The sequence below is a fragment of the Canis aureus genome, chromosome 7 (genome assembly GCF_053574225.1).
Source record: "Canis aureus isolate CA01 chromosome 7, VMU_Caureus_v.1.0, whole genome shotgun sequence".
Lineage (NCBI taxonomy): Eukaryota > Metazoa > Chordata > Mammalia > Carnivora > Canidae > Canis > Canis aureus.
In genome coordinates this window covers 71,075,412-71,091,320 of record NC_135617.1, presented here as the reverse complement: position 1 = coordinate 71,091,320, position 15,909 = coordinate 71,075,412, and the positions used below count along the sequence as shown (strand labels likewise).

The 15,909-nt window shown below is 56.4% G+C and overlaps 4 protein-coding genes across 7 annotated transcripts; 1 reads left to right on the top strand and 3 right to left on the bottom strand.

The window, feature by feature from the left end:
* Positions 1-485: 485 nt before the first annotated feature.
* RNF5 (ring finger protein 5) lies at positions 486-7,878 on the top strand. 2 transcript variants are annotated; one of them, XM_077904584.1, is made up of 6 exons: positions 486-795; positions 1,677-1,695; positions 1,791-1,903; positions 2,020-2,074; positions 2,152-2,269; positions 4,225-7,878. In XM_077904584.1, the coding sequence occupies exons 1-6, from the start codon at positions 656-658 to the stop codon at positions 4,311-4,313; spliced, it is 534 nt and encodes a 177-aa protein (XP_077760710.1). In that variant the 5' UTR covers positions 486-655; the 3' UTR covers positions 4,314-7,878. The 2 variants fall into 2 exon arrangements, with proteins under 2 accessions (XP_077760710.1, XP_077760709.1); XM_077904583.1 differs by lacking the exon at positions 4,225-7,878 and adding an exon at positions 2,379-2,945 and having other exon boundaries at positions 498-795.
* On the bottom strand, positions 3,468-6,636 carry AGER (advanced glycosylation end-product specific receptor). 2 transcript variants are annotated; one of them, XM_077904560.1, is made up of 11 exons: positions 6,274-6,618; positions 5,997-6,103; positions 5,673-5,865; positions 5,449-5,513; positions 5,242-5,329; positions 4,961-5,143; positions 4,742-4,866; positions 4,404-4,542; positions 4,106-4,132; positions 3,872-3,998; positions 3,468-3,746 (listed from the first exon to the last, which is right to left on the bottom strand). In XM_077904560.1, the coding sequence occupies exons 1-11, from the start codon at positions 6,329-6,331 to the stop codon at positions 3,644-3,646; spliced, it is 1,215 nt and encodes a 404-aa protein (XP_077760686.1). In that variant the 5' UTR covers positions 6,332-6,618; the 3' UTR covers positions 3,468-3,643. The 2 variants fall into 2 exon arrangements, with proteins under 2 accessions (XP_077760686.1, XP_077760687.1); XM_077904561.1 differs by lacking the exon at positions 4,404-4,542 and having other exon boundaries at positions 3,526-3,746; positions 4,106-4,135; positions 4,716-4,866; positions 5,673-5,823; positions 6,274-6,636.
* On the bottom strand, positions 6,859-11,894 carry PBX2 (PBX homeobox 2). The gene is made up of 9 exons (XM_077904559.1): positions 11,659-11,894; positions 10,671-10,744; positions 10,188-10,435; positions 9,908-10,098; positions 9,602-9,737; positions 9,329-9,482; positions 8,865-8,953; positions 8,674-8,760; positions 6,859-8,546 (listed from the first exon to the last, which is right to left on the bottom strand). The coding sequence occupies exons 1-9, from the start codon at positions 11,877-11,879 to the stop codon at positions 8,454-8,456; spliced, it is 1,293 nt and encodes a 430-aa protein (XP_077760685.1). The 5' UTR covers positions 11,880-11,894; the 3' UTR covers positions 6,859-8,453.
* An 817-nt stretch (positions 11,895-12,711) lies between these two features.
* Positions 12,712-15,836, bottom strand: GPSM3 (G protein signaling modulator 3). Of its 2 annotated transcripts, none has more exons than XM_077904585.1 (4): positions 14,421-15,836; positions 14,115-14,223; positions 13,699-13,898; positions 12,712-13,474 (listed from the first exon to the last, which is right to left on the bottom strand). In XM_077904585.1, the coding sequence occupies exons 1-4, from the start codon at positions 14,460-14,462 to the stop codon at positions 13,337-13,339; spliced, it is 489 nt and encodes a 162-aa protein (XP_077760711.1). In that variant the 5' UTR covers positions 14,463-15,836; the 3' UTR covers positions 12,712-13,336. The 2 variants fall into 2 exon arrangements, with proteins under 2 accessions (XP_077760711.1, XP_077760712.1); XM_077904586.1 differs by having other exon boundaries at positions 12,712-13,245.
* Positions 15,837-15,909: the final 73 nt, after the last annotated feature.

Here is a 15,909-nt window from a genome sequence, read left to right as displayed (position 1 = left end):
GGGCCCGGATGAGGCGGCGCTGATGCCTTTGAACCCCAAAGCCCGCCAATCGTAGAGCAGTCACCACGGCGACAAGAGCGCGGCGAGGGGGTGGGGCCAGAGAAAGCCGAGCACTCTCGGCCTGGCCCGCCCCTTCCCGCCGCCTGCTGCGCGCGCGCACTTTGCCGAACCACCATCTTCCGTCGAGTTCCAGCCAATCCAGAGCTTCGGAGCTCTACGCTCCAAAGTCCAATAGGAATCCGGACGTTCTCGGAAAGGGGAAGTGAAGCAAAGAAAGGGCTCGGAGGAGGCGAGGCCTGTGTGGTCCCGGACCAATTGCTTCTGGCCCTTGGCCCTGACTGGCAGCTACTCGGACGAATCAAGCTCCCCGACCAGGTCCAACGGACACCAATTCTGCCGCATGGCGTCCTGACGGAGACGCGCCCGCCAATCGTCGCTGGCAAGGGCAGGCCTGCGCAGACCTCTCCCTACCCTTTGGGCCAATCCTGGCTTTTAAACTGTGTGATTGTCAGCCACCCAGACCAGTAGTGTTTAGACAACCTCGAAGCCCGCCCAACGGTCGTGGGCTGGAGGCGGTTTCTCGCTGTTGGGGCGTGTGTGTGTCTGTGTGTGTGTTTGGGGAGACCGAGGGGTACGTGAAGGCGAAACACCGGCCATGGCAGCCGCGGAGGAGGAGGACGGGGGCCCCGAAGGGCCAAACCGCGAGCGGGGCGGGGCGGGCGCGACCTTCGAATGTAATATATGCTTGGAGACTGCTCGGGAGGCTGTGGTCAGCGTGTGTGGCCACCTGTACTGGTGAGGGTCCGGCCGGGGCTGAAGAGAAATGGGGCTCGCCCCTTACTGGGGAGGCTGGGGGCGGGATGGCACGCATACGGATAGTCGGCGGGCACATCCCCGTGGGCGAGGCCCGAGGTCTCTGGGAATGTGTGGGTGAGAGGGTCACATCTCCACGGAGGAGAGCCGTGTGGCGGAGAGCCCTAGGAACTGGGCGCTGAGGGGTGTGCTGTGGTTAAGAGGCAGCAGGGCGGGGTGGTGGTGGGGGAACTACATCTGTCCAGGTGAGACCCCAGCCGCCTTACCCCGGAAAGTGACGGTCTTAGTTGTACAGGTGGAGATAGATTAGACTCCAAGGTTAGAGGAGGCACGCCTTAGTCGGGTACGGGAGACCGAGGGAATGTAGGATCGCATGCAGATGAGATCTTGGTAGGGAGTGGTATGACAGACCTGAGGACCAGGGCACTGAGAAATGAAAGGATGGTGGAAATAGGGACTTGATGGAGCCTAGAAGAGAGGAAAAGGAGTAGTGGGGGCAGGTGCTAGTAAAGGGGGTTTGGTTGAGGAGTGATGCGGGCAGGGCTGGGGTTGGGGCTGAAACAGGAGATCTAGAAAGCTCTGGTTGAAGAGACCTGGACACTAAGTTCAGAGGCAGAAAAGGGAGGGGACATGTGTGTTCAAGGAGAGAAGAGCGTTGAACCTCGGAGGATGAATATTACTTTAGACGTTGTAAGATCAGAGAGGTGGGAAGGCCAAATTGGCTGGCATGGAATAGGTTGCCAAAAACATGAAAAGAAACAGCAGGTAATACCTGGGAAGAGGGGTGCGATCGGACTCTGAGGTCAGGTTCGTGTCTGTCTTTACTGTAGCTAGTTTGACCTTCTTTTTTTCCCCCCATCTAGTTGGCCCTGTCTTCATCAGGTGCGTACTCAGAGGAGATGAAGAGGGAAATGGGGAGGTCTGAGGAGTTGAAAAACCCTACTGTGAACTGGAAACCACTTCATTTTCTCCCTCAGTGGTTGGAGACCCGGCCAGAGCGGCAAGAGTGCCCAGTGTGTAAAGCTGGGATCAGCAGAGAAAAGGTTGTCCCTCTTTATGGGCGAGGGAGCCAGAAGCCCCAGGATCCCAGGTGAGAGAGAGGGGGTGGTGCTGAGGGAAGATGGACTGCTTCTGGCCTGGGAGTGGGGCGTGGAGGGGGAGAGGACATTCCTTGCTGCTAGCCCTAGCCAGTCTCTCATTCCTCAGATTGAAAACTCCACCCCGCCCCCAGGGCCAGCGACCAGCTTCAGAGAGCAGAGGGGTGAGTCTTGTCTGATTTGTGTTCCTTCCTTGCCAAAGACCTGCCCAGTTCTCCTCTGACTTTCTCCACCTCCCTAGGGATTCCAGTCATTTGGTGATACCGGGGGCTTTCACTTCTCATTTGGTGTTGGTGCTTTTCCCTTTGGCTTTTTCACCACCGTCTTCAACACCCATGAGCCATTCCGTCGGGGTACAGGTAAGAAGAGCCTTCCCTCAGCTCCAAGCAGGGAGCCCTCTGAGTCCCCTCAGGCCTTTTCCCAACCTAGGAGTGGATGCTTCTCCCACAGCTTTCCTTTCTCCTACAGGTGTGGATCTGGGACAGGGTCACCCGGCCTCCAGCTGGCAGGACTCCCTCTTCCTGTTTCTCGCCATCTTCTTCTTTTTCTGGCTGCTCAGTATTTGAGCTTTGTCTCCTTCCTGCCCACCTCCAGCCAGAGGAGAATCAGTATTGGGGGTCCTTGCTGACCCTTCCTTACTCCTGGCCCCTCCCTCCCAACCCCTCCGTTTCTACTGGCTAAGGCCAACCCTGGCCACTTTGTAGGAGGGTGTGGGGAGGAGGTGTGACATCTGTGCAGAGGATGGGAGAAACTTCTGCCCTGAACTCGCTGCGTAGCATCCTAACTCCCAGCTCTGGGACAGGAGGACAGACGGAAGAGGATGTCTGTTTCTTCCCTCTCCTGATCTTTTGCTTTCCCCCACATTTGTTGATTTGATGTTGAAAGATGGGCAAGGCTCCCACTGACTCTCCCCTACTTTACCCCTGTTGACTTAATTTTTCTCTCCCCAGTGTCTAATATGGGTTCTGATTCTTAAGTCCTTCCTTCCCTTCACTACCTCCTTTATTATAAATTCAATAAACAAGGTGAGATGTACTGATGGGAGCTCTGCCCACCTTTGTCCTTACCCCCTTCCTTCCAGGACAGGAGCATCTCCCCAACTTGAGTAAATATTTGCACGGTGTGGGGAAGTGTGAAGGCTTTCTTCAAGGCTCTGAGGGATTCAGAGGGTGAGGGCGTCTCTCTCTCTCTCTCTCTCTCTCACAAACACACAAACACACACAGAGGCATCTTTCTCACACACACACACAGGCGTCTCTCACACACACACGTGTCTCACACAGTCATCTCACACACACAGGCGTCTCACACAGTCATCTCATACACAACGTGTCTCACACAGGTGTCACACACAGGCATCTCTTTCTCAAACACAGGTGTCTCTCACACACAGGTCTCACAGTCATCTCTTACACACAGGTGTCTCTCACAGTCATCTCTCACAGGTGTGTCACACAGGCGTCTCACACAGTCTCACACACACAGGCATCTCACACATGCAGGTGTCTCACACACACACAGGTGTCTCTGTCACACACACACACACACACATCCATATGTGTGCACGAGAACAAATGGGTGAGGTGTTTACTTATCACTGTAGGAGGCTCTGGTTGTGGAGGCAAGTTTGGTGAGGTGGGGTACAGGTGATACAGGAGAGAATTGCTCTGGGGACAGAAGAGAGCAAGGGGGAAGAAAAGGGAGCTGACAGATGGGGTCTGGCTGGGCGCCCCTCATGGCCCTGCTGCACCGCTCTCAGCTGCCTCGGGCTCCTCTGACTGATTCAGCTCTGTGCGCTCCTCCTCCTCCTCCTCCTCCTGGTTTTCTGGGGCCTTCCTGGTGGGGAGGGGGATTGGGGAGAATTGTGCACATGGTTTCTAGCACTTCATCATTCCTCCCCCCACACCCCTCCTTGCTGCCTGGAGGTCCCAAGGCTGAGATGTTTGGCTTCTTCCACTCACCTCTCCTGTCTTTGGCGTTGCCATCTTCGCCACATGATGGCCCCGATGAGCAGGACAGCTATCCCCAGGCCTCCTAGGATCCCCAGGGCCAGGGCGACAGTTCCCAGCCCCTGCCCTTCCACATAGCCTGTGGAGAGATGGGCAGAAGTGAGGGCCCAGCCCCTACCACTCACCATTCCTTTGTTGTCGACCATCCCCCGGTCATGTTGGGGCCATCTGTTTCCAAGCCCTCACCTGTGGTTGGCCCCTCTTTGTCTGTTTCTGAAAGACAAAGTTAGAGTAGGTTAGAAGGGAGGGTCTCGATTTGAGAGAAGGCTATTTAGTGGGAGCCCTGATGGAGTCTTTTCTTTCAGTTTCAGAAGAGAGAGGAAACAGACTCGTTGCTCTCTTGGGAGGTTTTGCTTGGGGCAGAGGAGGTATGTGTACTGAGGAAGGGTGGTAAGGTTCTCCAGGGTGGGCCAGGGAACTGGAGTCTGCGTTGTCCTTTAGCCCAGCCTCAGGGGCCCTGGGACTTGGAGAGAGATCTCCTCACCAATGACGACACTGACACCACGGCTTTCCTGGGACCCGTGGCTGGGATGCATGGCCACACAGCTGTAGGTTCCCTGGTCCTCAGGCTTCACCTCAGAGAGGACCAGCATGGGGCTAGGGGGAAGGGGCAGGGGCATGCCCTGGGGGGAGAAAGGGGACAGGAGGCTATTTATTACAACATCTCTCCCCACATCTGTACTTCTGTCTTAGTCTTCATATCCTCACATACTCTGCCATCTTTCCTAGCTCCTGCCTCCCCATGAGCCTCCTGTCCTCCTAATTGCCAGTAATGTGTCTGTCTACTTCCCAGCCTCCCAGCCCCCTCTCCAAGTCACTCACGTCCTTGATCCAGTGGATTTGAACAGAGGATTGGGCAGGAGTTTCACAGGTCAGGGTCACAGTACCACCAGGAGCTAGCATTCCACCTGGCTCTACCATCACTTGGACTTCCAGAGGCACAGACTCTGGAGTTGAGGGCATGAAGTTGAGAGTTATGCCTGTGTTGGTCCCAGTGGTCATGGGCTTACTCTTCCCTCCTCCCTGAGGGCCTCCACTCACCCCAGACGTTGAGCTGGATGGGGGCCGCATGTAGGGCTCGACGCCGGGGAAGGCCAGGGCTGAAGCTACAGGAGAAGGTGGGGTGGGGAGCTCCTCCCTGGGCTGGGGTCACCATCAGCTCCGACTGGAGTGTGAAAAGCCCTGTCTCAGGGTGTCTCCTGGTCTCCTCCTGCACAGAGACTCCTATTGCGGGGAGGGGAGGACAAGGCAAGATATTCCAGGGTGGGTGTGGGAGAGGGGTCAGAGAGAAAGCAGCCAGGAGGGGGAACTTTGGGACTTACCTTTGCCATCAGGTATGAGGGGTTTCCCGTCCCAGTGCCAGCTAAGAGTCCCTGCAGGATAGCCCCCCTCAGACACACATGTCCCCACCTAGGGAAAGAGTGACCTTCATCGTCTTTGAAAATAAGAGATTCCGCACACACACATGCACACCCCCCTCCAGCCTTATACCCCCTTCCACTTCTGAGGATGGCTTCCCTTTTCTTTACCTTACTGGGGACACCAGCCATGAGTTCAGAGGCAGGATTGATGATTTCTGGCTTTCCAGGAATCTCTGAAGTAGAGAAAATTTCAGTCAGAGGCTGTAGCTTTACAGACTCTTCCACCCCGGGTGTACAGGTTCTCACACACCAGGGCCAAGAGTCCAGGGCTAGGGTTGAAGGCTTTTCCTGAGAAGAGAGGTAGGCCATGGAGATGGCCCTGGAACTCTTACGGTAGACTCGGACTTGGTAGGTGGACCTCGTCTCCTTTCCATTTCTGCTCGTTGCCCGGCACCGGAAAGTCCCCTCATCCTGGATCCCTACTGCTGGCAGGAGGAGGGAGCCATTGGGGAGCACACGCGCTACACTATCCCAGGGACCTCCCTGGGGAGATAGGACCTTCCAAGCTTCTGTCCGACCTGTGTTCTGGGGACAGAGAAGAGCCTGAACAGTGCAAGTCCTCTGGGAAAGGACTTGTGAGACAGAGAGGTGGGGCCACCAACCATCACTGGGCCCTGGCTGTGGGGAGCGGGAGCTGTGGCAGGAGCCCTGCTTACCAGCTTCCATTCCAGCTGCTGCGGTGGCTTCTTGGGGGCCCCCCTACAGTTGAGCACCAGCGGCTTCCCGATCCGGGCTGTGATGTTTCGGTCACCTACTACTGCTCCTGGGAGATGGGACAATGGTGGAGGAGTAGGAGGGGATTGGGGGGCCAACAAAAGATGGGTGAGGGAGCTTGGAAAGTAGCGCTTGGGTTCCAGGAGAGTTCTGGGCAGATTTGGGGAGGAGGATGAAGTGCTTTCTGCAGGGAGGATTGGTGTGAGGGTTGTGGCTCACCCCACAGACTGAGGACCAGCACCCAGGCTCCTGCCGCCGCTGCCGCCCCTGCTGCCATCGTTCCTTCCCAGGCTTCTGGCTCTGTCTGCCCCTTGCTGCTGTGGCCACCGTCCTAGGTGGGGCTTGCACCCTCTCCCCTACCCCCATCTTTCCATCCTGTCCTATCCGGCCACGGGGAATGCTAGGAATTCATGCTTCTTAGACAAGAGTCCTTCAGGTACTAGGAGAAACAATGATCACCCCACCCTTAGGCAGTGCCAGTCTGGGCACAGCCATGTCCGTGGGGGTTGGGAGTGGACCTCCTAAGGTTTCTTAGTATTCAGGACCCCTAACCCATTCCATCAGTCCACTGAGGGCTTGCCTGGTGGACGATGGGAGCCCCATGTTGCTTAGGTAAGGTTGCTGGGCAACAGGGTTCAGGCCTGGCCTGGCCTTGGGGGAGGGTTGAGGGTGAACCATGGGTGCTCCTGGGTGGTGAGGGTAAGGTTGGGAGTGGGTAGCTGGAAGGGAAAACACCGTTTGGGGTTTTATGAAAGAATTTTATTCTGGGGTTTATCATGTTTTTGAAAATAATGCTCAACTAAACCCAGGGAAAAAAGAAATTTCTTTATTTAAAACTGCATTTTTTTTTTTCCTTTTCTGTGAAACTACAAGTTTACAAGTGAGGAGAGAACTGCCCCCGGCCCGTGCCTCCCACCCTCCACCCATCACCCATCTAACCTGCTCCCCTCCAGTCCTGCCTGGGTCTTTGACAGGAGAGGTTCCCCACTATGACAGTCTTATAAAATCCTGAGGATGTTTGAGGGACTCAGATGGTAGGGTTCTGGCCAAGGATGGGACACTGGTGATTTGACTTTCCCCCACACCTGGCTTTTTATGACATGCCTCCTCTCTCCCCCCACCCTCTTGATTTTAGACTGAGAAAAAAAGAATGCCTCGTTTCTGGGGAAATTGAGGGAGATACATACACAAGCACCCCAACCCACATTTAACATATTTGGCAATAACCCCCTCCCTGTTCTTCCCTCTCCAATCTGCAAATAGGTTAAAAAGAAGACTTAAAGATGTGTCACTCACAGGGGAAGGTGGCGCTTCCTCAAAATTACTGAATCCAGCCCTGCCCAAGGGTTGTGTGTTTGTGTGTGTGTGGCGGGGGGCGGGGGGGACAGGTCAACAAACCACTGGCTACCTCCATACCAAGAGCAGCAAAGAGCTGCCTGCATAAGCAAAGAACACCTAAGTGATTTGGGGGGGGGGCGGGGGGCAGGCTTGGTGCCCTGCTAAGCTAAACATACTTTCTGATGGACAGGACTGGAACCAGGTGGGCCTTTTCACAAGTTCTGTTTGTTCCCCTTTCTCTTACGACCCCTTTGGCTATCACCCCTAACATGGAAAAGCAAAAAATTAAAAAAAAAATCAATATATTTATAAAAACATCTACTTCCCCAAACTAAAAATTAAGAGCCAATTACAGCAATAAAAAAAAAAAAATTAAAAAGCACAGATGGATTCCAGGGTTTCGTTTCTTTACTTAACAAAAAAAAAAAAAAAGAAAAAAGAAAAAAAAAAAATCAAGCCCTAAGCCCAGTCAACAACTCCCTAAAGTAGCAGAAACTCCCTCCGAGGTAGATATCTGAGTCAGACACTCTCGTCCACCGAACGATTCTATTGGTTTAAGATGAGCTGCGTATGAGGTAATAAAGCCATCTGGAGGGGCAGGGGGTAGGGAGGAACAGGGCTCATGGCCCGTGTCCTCTGTCCAGAAGTCATGTCCCCAGTTTTGGCATCTGGTCAGGCAGGGCTGGCTTCTCCACAGATCCCAGAGCAGGTAAGTGGGGTGGGGGAGGGGGGAGCCCAGAGAAAGAAATGGAATACAATATGGTGGGTAGAGCAAGGGGAAGGTGATCTGAACAATAGGACTCTGGGCTGCGGGGTTTATGTGAGAGAAAAAGACTGAAAAAAGGGAAGACAGACCCCACTCTCCCCTTAGGGGACCCCATTCTCCCTGCCACGTAGTTAGCACCCCCAGCACTGAGACAGTCTGGTTGGGGACAGGATGACCCCATTCGCCCTTCTCTGTCTTGTGCTTCTCCTGTGTCTGGGGTTTGTCCTCTGGATGCCTGCGTCCTCTTCAAGAGTCGCCTTGTGAGCCCCCACCCCTCTGGCCCTGAGGGGCAAGATCAGTTGGAAGTGTCAGAGTGAACGCTCCCTGGTCCCTCTGTCGGAGATGTCACTGAGGACGGGGTTACAGCCTCCTGCCAGCCACCGTTGGCCTAAAAAAAGAGAGAGTTGGTTGGGGCAGGGCTCTGGGAGATTCAGTGTGGGAGACAAGGCCACCAGGGGAAAGGCCCTCCTGTCTGGGTGAGAGGTAGACAGAGGGAGCATCGGGTATCCACTCACTCTCATTTCCCGAGGGCTGTACATCTGGCCTCCCGCAAGGTTATCCCCGTAGCCCCCTGGCCCCATTGAGTGTCGCAGTGATTCCACCTGCAGGCAGCAAAGAAGGGTATGACACTGTGAGGCGTCTTATATTCTGAAGAGCAGGCAAGAGTTTGGGAAAGCCCCAATGGAGGGGACATGGGCCACCTGACCTGGGAAGCAGAGTAGGAATCTCCGTTGAGCCCCGGCATCCCCAGAAACATGTCTCCGGATCCTGAGAGATTGAAAGAGCCGCCAGAGCCTTGGGAGAACAGAGAGGGAATTAGGGAAGAGTGTAACAACCTGTGACAGCAGACAGAAGGCTCACTACAGTGCTGTTTCCAAGAAGCCCTCAGAACTAGTTCTAAGGGGGTGCCACTATATGCAATTTATTCCTAAGGCACTACAACAAGGAGGAGCAGGCTGTTTCTGAGCCTCTCCTGTGGCTCCCCGGCCACTTGCTGGAGGACAGAAGTAGCTTCGCTGGGATGGCCTTTACCTCCTGACATCTCCACCCCACCTCAGCTAGGTCCCTCTCACCCCAAAAGGCCCCTACTCTGCTGAGATCCTGCCTAGATAGGAAGTGGGAACAAAGGCAGGAAGCGTGCAAGATAGCCAGGATGACAGTGGGGTCCACCTGCAGAGGAAGGGGGTGTCGGGGAGCTGGTGCGGCTGTGACCCCCCTGGGTGACTGACACGGCGGTCTTGACGGCATAGATGTTTGCCTCCTCTTGGAACTTTCCAATATTTTTCTTATAGCGAATCCGTTTGTTGCCAAACCAGTTGGAGACCTGTTGGGTGTTGAGCATAAAGGAGGGTCAGGTGCAGACCTTTCCCCCCACCAGCCTCTCAGTTAGAATCAGAGAGCTTTTGACCTGAACCCCACTGCTCCTGCAAGCCTCCCCAGTACCTGAGAGACAGTGATTCCGCACTTCTTGGCAAGCTCCTCCTTAGCCTCCTCACTAGGATATGGGTTACTCAGGTGGGAGTAGAAATACTCATTGAGGACCTCAGTGGCCTGTTTGCTGAAGTTGCGGCGTTTTCGTCTACAGAGGAGGGAGCATGGTGGTGAGAAGGCCAGCTGTCCTGGCAGGGCCTCCATCTCGCATCATTCTAGAGGGGGCCATTGCCATGGAGCGCCATGTTGTGTCACATGGTGGCCCAGGGGCTTGGTGGAACCCTGGGTCAGGGGCTCGCCTGGGCACCCGAGCCCCACCTGGCATCCAAGAAGCGGGAACGCAGGATCATGACAGCCTCACAGGTGCTCTGCTTGAGCTGCATCTGGATGGCACTGAACTTGCGATGGATGATGCTCACCATGCGCTCCATCTCCTTGGGTGCCACAGGCCGTGTGCGACTCTGCTCCCTCAGCAGGTTCATGACGTGGGTCGTGAACTCGTTACAGGCCTGCAGCAGGGGGCCCGTGGGCTGTGAGGAGCCTTGGGATTCCCCATTAGGAGCCTCTCCTCTCACCCACTCCAGCCTCATCTCCTAACCTGCTCATACTTCTCCAGCTCTGAGTGGTAGATGTGGCGGATCTGGGCAAGTTTGCTGCGGTAGTCGGAGTGCTCAATGGAGTTGTCAGGGGACACGCCGCCCCCGGAGGCTGCAGCAGCTGCAGCAGCTGCGGCTGAGCCCCCCCCTTTCTCCGGTCCAGCCACACCCTCTGCCAGAAGCATGTTGTCCAGGCGCATGAGCTGTGGGTCCACCGGCTCCTCCTCTTGGGAGCTTCGGATGCTGAGGCCTAGCAGGCAGGTGAGTGAACTCAGGGACCAGGGAGCCCATGGCCAGCTCTCAGCCCACCTGGTGGCTCCTGGAGACCCATGTTCCCAGGCTCTGGTTCCCTTCCCAGTTCCTCCTAGCATCTTACCTAACCCCTACTGTCCTCAGGGCCCCAAGATGTCAAACTCTTGGCCTGACTCCTATAAAGAACAGGGTTCAGTCCCCAGAGGTGAGGAGTCAGAGGGGGACCCACGTACCGGTTTTCTCCTTGATTTCACACAGAACACTAAAGAGAGCAGGCTTCATGCGGTGGCAGTTGAGGGCGTGTTTCCTTGGGAGGAAGGGGAGAACAGTTGAGGGTCAATAGAAACAGAGATGGGGTGGGGTGGGGGAGACCATGAAGGTGAGAAAGAGGGCAGCCCGGAAGGAGAAGGGAGGTAGAAAGTGGGGGTGGGGGCAGGATGGAGTTGGGGGCTTCTTGGAAAGAGGTCAGCTCCTGGAATGTGGAGATGTGGGGGCTGTTTGGCTTTAGGAAGGTGCGGGCAGCAAGATAAAGGCCCCATGGGCTTGAACGGGGCCCTGGGAAATGGGTCTAGAAGGGGAGTCTGGGGGTGACTGCCGACATGAGGGTGACTAGGTAGATTTCAGAGGAAAAGAGACAGAGACTGGGAGAAGAGTCGGAGTTTGAGGTGCCAGAGAGGGGCTGGAGAAGTTCAACATAGGTGTGAGCGGAGGGTCCTGGGACTGAGGAAGCCAGGAGGCTCTGATGATCCCAGTCTGGCTGAGCAGGGGCCACGGGCTGGGTGGGGACACATGGATGCTGGGTCATGGTGGAGAGGAGTGGTAGGAGCTTTGGGGAGGGCTGAGGTCTGGAGAGGATGGGGTGGGGGTGGGCTGGATGGAGAGTTAGGAAGACAGCATAGCAATTTCTTAATCAGAGAGCCAGAACAGGGCTCTGGAGATGGAAAAGATGTTCCAGGGGAGTATGGGGGTCAGTGAGGGGTTGGGGATGGGGTTGCGGTGAGACCACCCTGGGTTCCCTTCTTTGAAGGCTTCAGGGCCTGGTGGTGAAGGGGGGTTTGAGAGGGATGGCTCATCTTGGGGCTCCCAGGAGTAAGGAGAGAAGAAGCTGTAGGATCCTGGAGGGGGTCCTGGAGTGGGGGGTGGGGGTGGGGACTCCCAGAAGATTCTTGTGAATGGGGCTTCTGTTGGGTCTGTGTAGGGTCCCGGGGTGGGGGCACTCACTTGGCCTGGGCCTCGTCCAGGCTCTGGTCGGTGATGGTCATTATCTGCTGCAGAATGTCCCCGATGTCTTGCTTCCCTCGGCCTCCCGGGACCCCCCCGCTACCCCCACCGGGGTCTCCGCCGCCGGGAGGCTCGCCAGGGCCCCCGGGCTCCCCACCCACCAATCCCAGGCCCCCGCGGCCCCCGCCCGGAGGGGGCGGCCCCAGCAGCCGCTCGTCCATAGTTGGGGGGGGGCCCTGAGGCCCCCTCCCTGCTCCGCCCCTCCCCCCGCCTAGTTACTTCCCCACCCCCAAACTCGGTGGGGCCGCTGCTCCCTCCGCCCTAACCCCCACCCGTTCCCCCCTCCCGGCTCCCCCGGGGGTTCACCCCCACCCCGAAGGGAGACCTGGGGTACCGGCTGGGCCCCCCACAGGAGACCCCGGCCCCCGGCGGCGGAGAAAATGGAGCCGGAGAGAGAGAGGAGGCCCAAGCGGGGGTGTGTGTGAGCGAGAGAGGGAGGAGGGAGGAGGGCGGAGGGGGGGAGCGAGGGAGGGAGGCTGGGGGAGGGGAGCCGGGGAGGAAGGGGAGGGGAGAAGAGAGGAGGAACGGGGAGGAGCTGGGGGCGGAGAGAGACACACAGAAACCGAGGAACTGGGACCGAGTGGAGGAGGGGAGAGGGACGAGGGGGCGAGGGGAGGAGGCTGGAGGCCGGGGGAGAGGAGCGGAGGCCGGGGCGGGAGGGCGGCGCGGGTCGGGGCTGGGGGGCCGCCGCCGGGGCTCCGAGTCGGGGTTCCAGGTGCCGTGGACTCCGGCCGCTAGAATGCCCGGGTTCGCAGACAGTTCCGTTCATATTTCTTGTCCTAATGACTCCCCTCCCTGTTATACTTAATTAAAACCAGGAAAGGGGGGCTGGGGGGGTATAATTAGGGAAGTCTCCAGCCGCTGCTTAATGAGCCAGTAATTAACCAGCCAGGGAGGGGAGCTGGCCTCTCGCCAGGCTAGGGAGAGAGGCGGCCTCTGGCCTCACCTTCCTGCCCCCCCCGTACCCCTCCCCCACAGCCCTCAACACCAGTCTTCTTTTAGTCCAGAGGATAATTACGTTTATTCGTACAACCAGAACATCAGACTCGAGCAGCAGTGGGGAGGCGGGGTGGGCAGTGCTAAGTGTCGGTTCACAGCCTGTAGGCCCCTCAGTCCTGGGGGCTTGGGGTGCTGGTGGTAGGGTGGGAGGATGGTCTGTCTCTTTTGCAATGCCCTGTCTCCCTTCTTAATGTGTCTCAAGGCCCTAACCTTGGGAGATTTGCCTTTTCTAGGGAGATGGAGGCCTGAGCCCTCAGATTCTGCCTTATGGGTGTCTGACTGGGGTGTCTCCACAGCTCAGGACCAAGACTTCCAGCCACTTCTTGGGATCAGAGGAGGGGGTGTCCCTCAGTGGCTAGGATCCTCTCACCTCTTCAAACTGCCGTGTACTGGCGAAGGGAGTCAAATGACCATCCTACCTTGACTATTCCCAGGGTTTGTGGACTTTTACCCCCTCTATTCCCCAGAAAGGTGGATGAGGGTGATGAATATTGAGATTTCTCCCAGGTCCTTCAGTCTCTGGCGCCCCTGCCAAGCAGGAGAAGAGGGCATGCAATGGGCTGCCCAGCTTTGAGCCCCAGGAGTGCGGAGTGCCTGGTGGGGGGGAGGGGCTCAAGTCTCAGCAGGTATGTGTGGGGGGCCGAGACCTTTGCTCCTCCATTCGACCCCCACCCTGAACTCTCAGCAGCAACTCCAGGAGCTCCTGTCCCCCTGGGGGTAGGGGAGGCTCTGACCGCTGGGCTTCCATCCGCTGGCTCTGGAGTAGAGGGAAGGGAGGTTGTCGGTAATATTTTAAGAGGAATAGGCCCTGAAAGGAGCCAAGGCTGATGAAAGGGGTCTATAGGGCACCTGTGATGGGGATGGGGGGGATCAGGCCTGGCAAAGGGGTGGATGCTGGGGAAATGAGGAGTAGGGCCCAAAAGACAACAAGGGCCAACGAACTGGCAAGCCTGGGTCTTGCCTTCTGGGGAGGCGTCTCACCTGGTGACTGAGGATAGTGCTGTAGAGCTGTTCTCTCTCCTCAAGAGGCCGAAGTGGGGCTGGGGCTATGCTTGGGGGGTTCTGGGGGATGTGGAAGGTGGCTCTTTGCTCCTCTAGGCGGCGGGACTGGGCCTCAGCCACCAAATCCAGAAGGAGCTCAGTCTGTAGGGAGAGCAGGGAGGCGGAGCAGGGCCCCAGGGCTGGGGAAAGGAAGGGTAGGGCTCAGAGACCCAGAGAAATTGGCAGACAGGAGGGGTGGTGGTGCAAGGTGATTAGGAACTTGTGGTCAGAGCTGAGGGGGAGTAGTGGGGAGTTAGGAGATGGAGAGAGGGCCCACGATGGGAATGGCCTTGGTAATGGGATCAGGAAGGATGTGGGCACCAAGGTCAGGGAGCTCCCTGGCCGGGTGAGGGTACCTGTGTGGCGGGTCCCTGGAGGAGGAGGGGACGGAGGAGCAGATCGCCAAGGCCTAGTGGTGGCATTCACAGGGGGCCAGTCCTGCTCATCCTGATGGGGGCCTTGATGCTGGGAGACATCCGGTCCAGTCAGGCGGGGGAGTGGTGGGCCAACAGCCCATTTCCTCTCTCTGTGTCTCTGTTCCTGCCTCAGTTTGCCCAAGCCCTTCCAAGTCCCCTGAATCCCCTGTCAGTACGTCTCTGCCCTATGTCGCATCACCTCCCTTTCTCCCAGTGTTAGCCTCCCCGACCCAGTGCGCAGCTCACCTGTTCACCATCCTCTTCCTCCTGGGGTCTCTCGGCCTCCATCCCCTGGGGGGAGAGAAACTGATGGGGGAGGGATAGCTGGGATTTGGAAGGAGGGCTGGAACTCTAGGTTCCTGAGGGGAGTGGGGGCTGGAAGGGGTGGGGGTGAGCCAGGGGCTGGATGCCTGGGTACTGAGCAGGAAGCTGGGTTCCTGGTCAGCCCCCCCACTGGCCCCGCCCATCCCTTTCAACTTCCTCCAGTTCTCTTTTCCCACCCAAACTGCTTGCTTGACCGCTCTTGCCCCAGGGGAACACAGAGACTGGGAAAAGCTCCTCCAGATGCAGTAGTGGAGGAGGTTCATGGTGGGGAAGGACTCTTGGCCTCCTCGTCTCCAGAGGCTCAGTAGACCCCCCCAAGGCCAGGCTCTGTTCTCTCCACTCCCCTCCTCCCCTTCAGCTCTTTCTGTCAACACAGGAACTAGCTACACAGGAAGTGGTTTTGCTCTTCAGAGCCCCTCTCCCTTCCTCAGGTCCCTTTCCTAAGAGGACCCCAATGTAGGCTTTGACCCTTCCCTGTATCCCAGTTTCCTGCAGACTTATGGGAACTGGGAGGGGCATGGTTGCATTGGGAAGCAGAGGACTCAGATCCAGGGATATTGGGCCATGAAACATGTACACATACCCCTAGCAGTGGTGCCAACCAACACACACTATTCCATAAATATGGAGTTATCAAATAGTTATCCCTGCCCTCTAGGTGCTTACAGTCTATTCAGGGGACAAGATATGTACCAAATGTGAGCCAAGGGGCAGGGGAAACTTTCCTCTGGCCATGAATAAAAGATGTAGGAATGGAATAGGGAGACAACCACCTTTCTGGCTTGGTCTCACTGCTGGTCAGGCTGGCTGGCACAGGGTGGGAGCAGGATAGAGATATTTTGGGACCTCTAAATGGCAACCAGCCATATTATGTTTGCAGCTGAGTGGCTTGGAGCATGAAATGTAATAAAGAGATCTGGTTCTACCACTTAATGCTTGCAGTCTCTGGCAAATAAAATGTCTGTGCCTCAGTTTCTCAGAGCAAAATGGAGCTTTTTTAGCATCTACCTTACTATAGAGTTGATGTGAGGATTAAATGTGTAAAAGTATTTGGCATATAGGGAATGCTCAATAAATGATAAGTTACTATTAGCTTTCAAAATGCCTCATGCCTCCATGTCTCAGGCCTATCACCATTAAAGAGGTGTAACCAGGTTTCTGAAAGGTGGATAATGTTTGAGATGCTCTCTGCATCTTCATCTTGAGGCCTGAGGAATAATTAAATGCCCTTGGAAGAGGAGGAAGGTGTGTGTGTGTGTGTGTGTGTGGTTTCTCCCTGGGCTACCAGACTCTTGCTTTCAGATGATACCCCAAATTAACACAGTACCCTCAACTCTACTTATTCTTGCTCTTGAAACTGTACTTAAAACCTCCATCCAAAGGGATGACATTGATCTTAGGGCGCAAAATT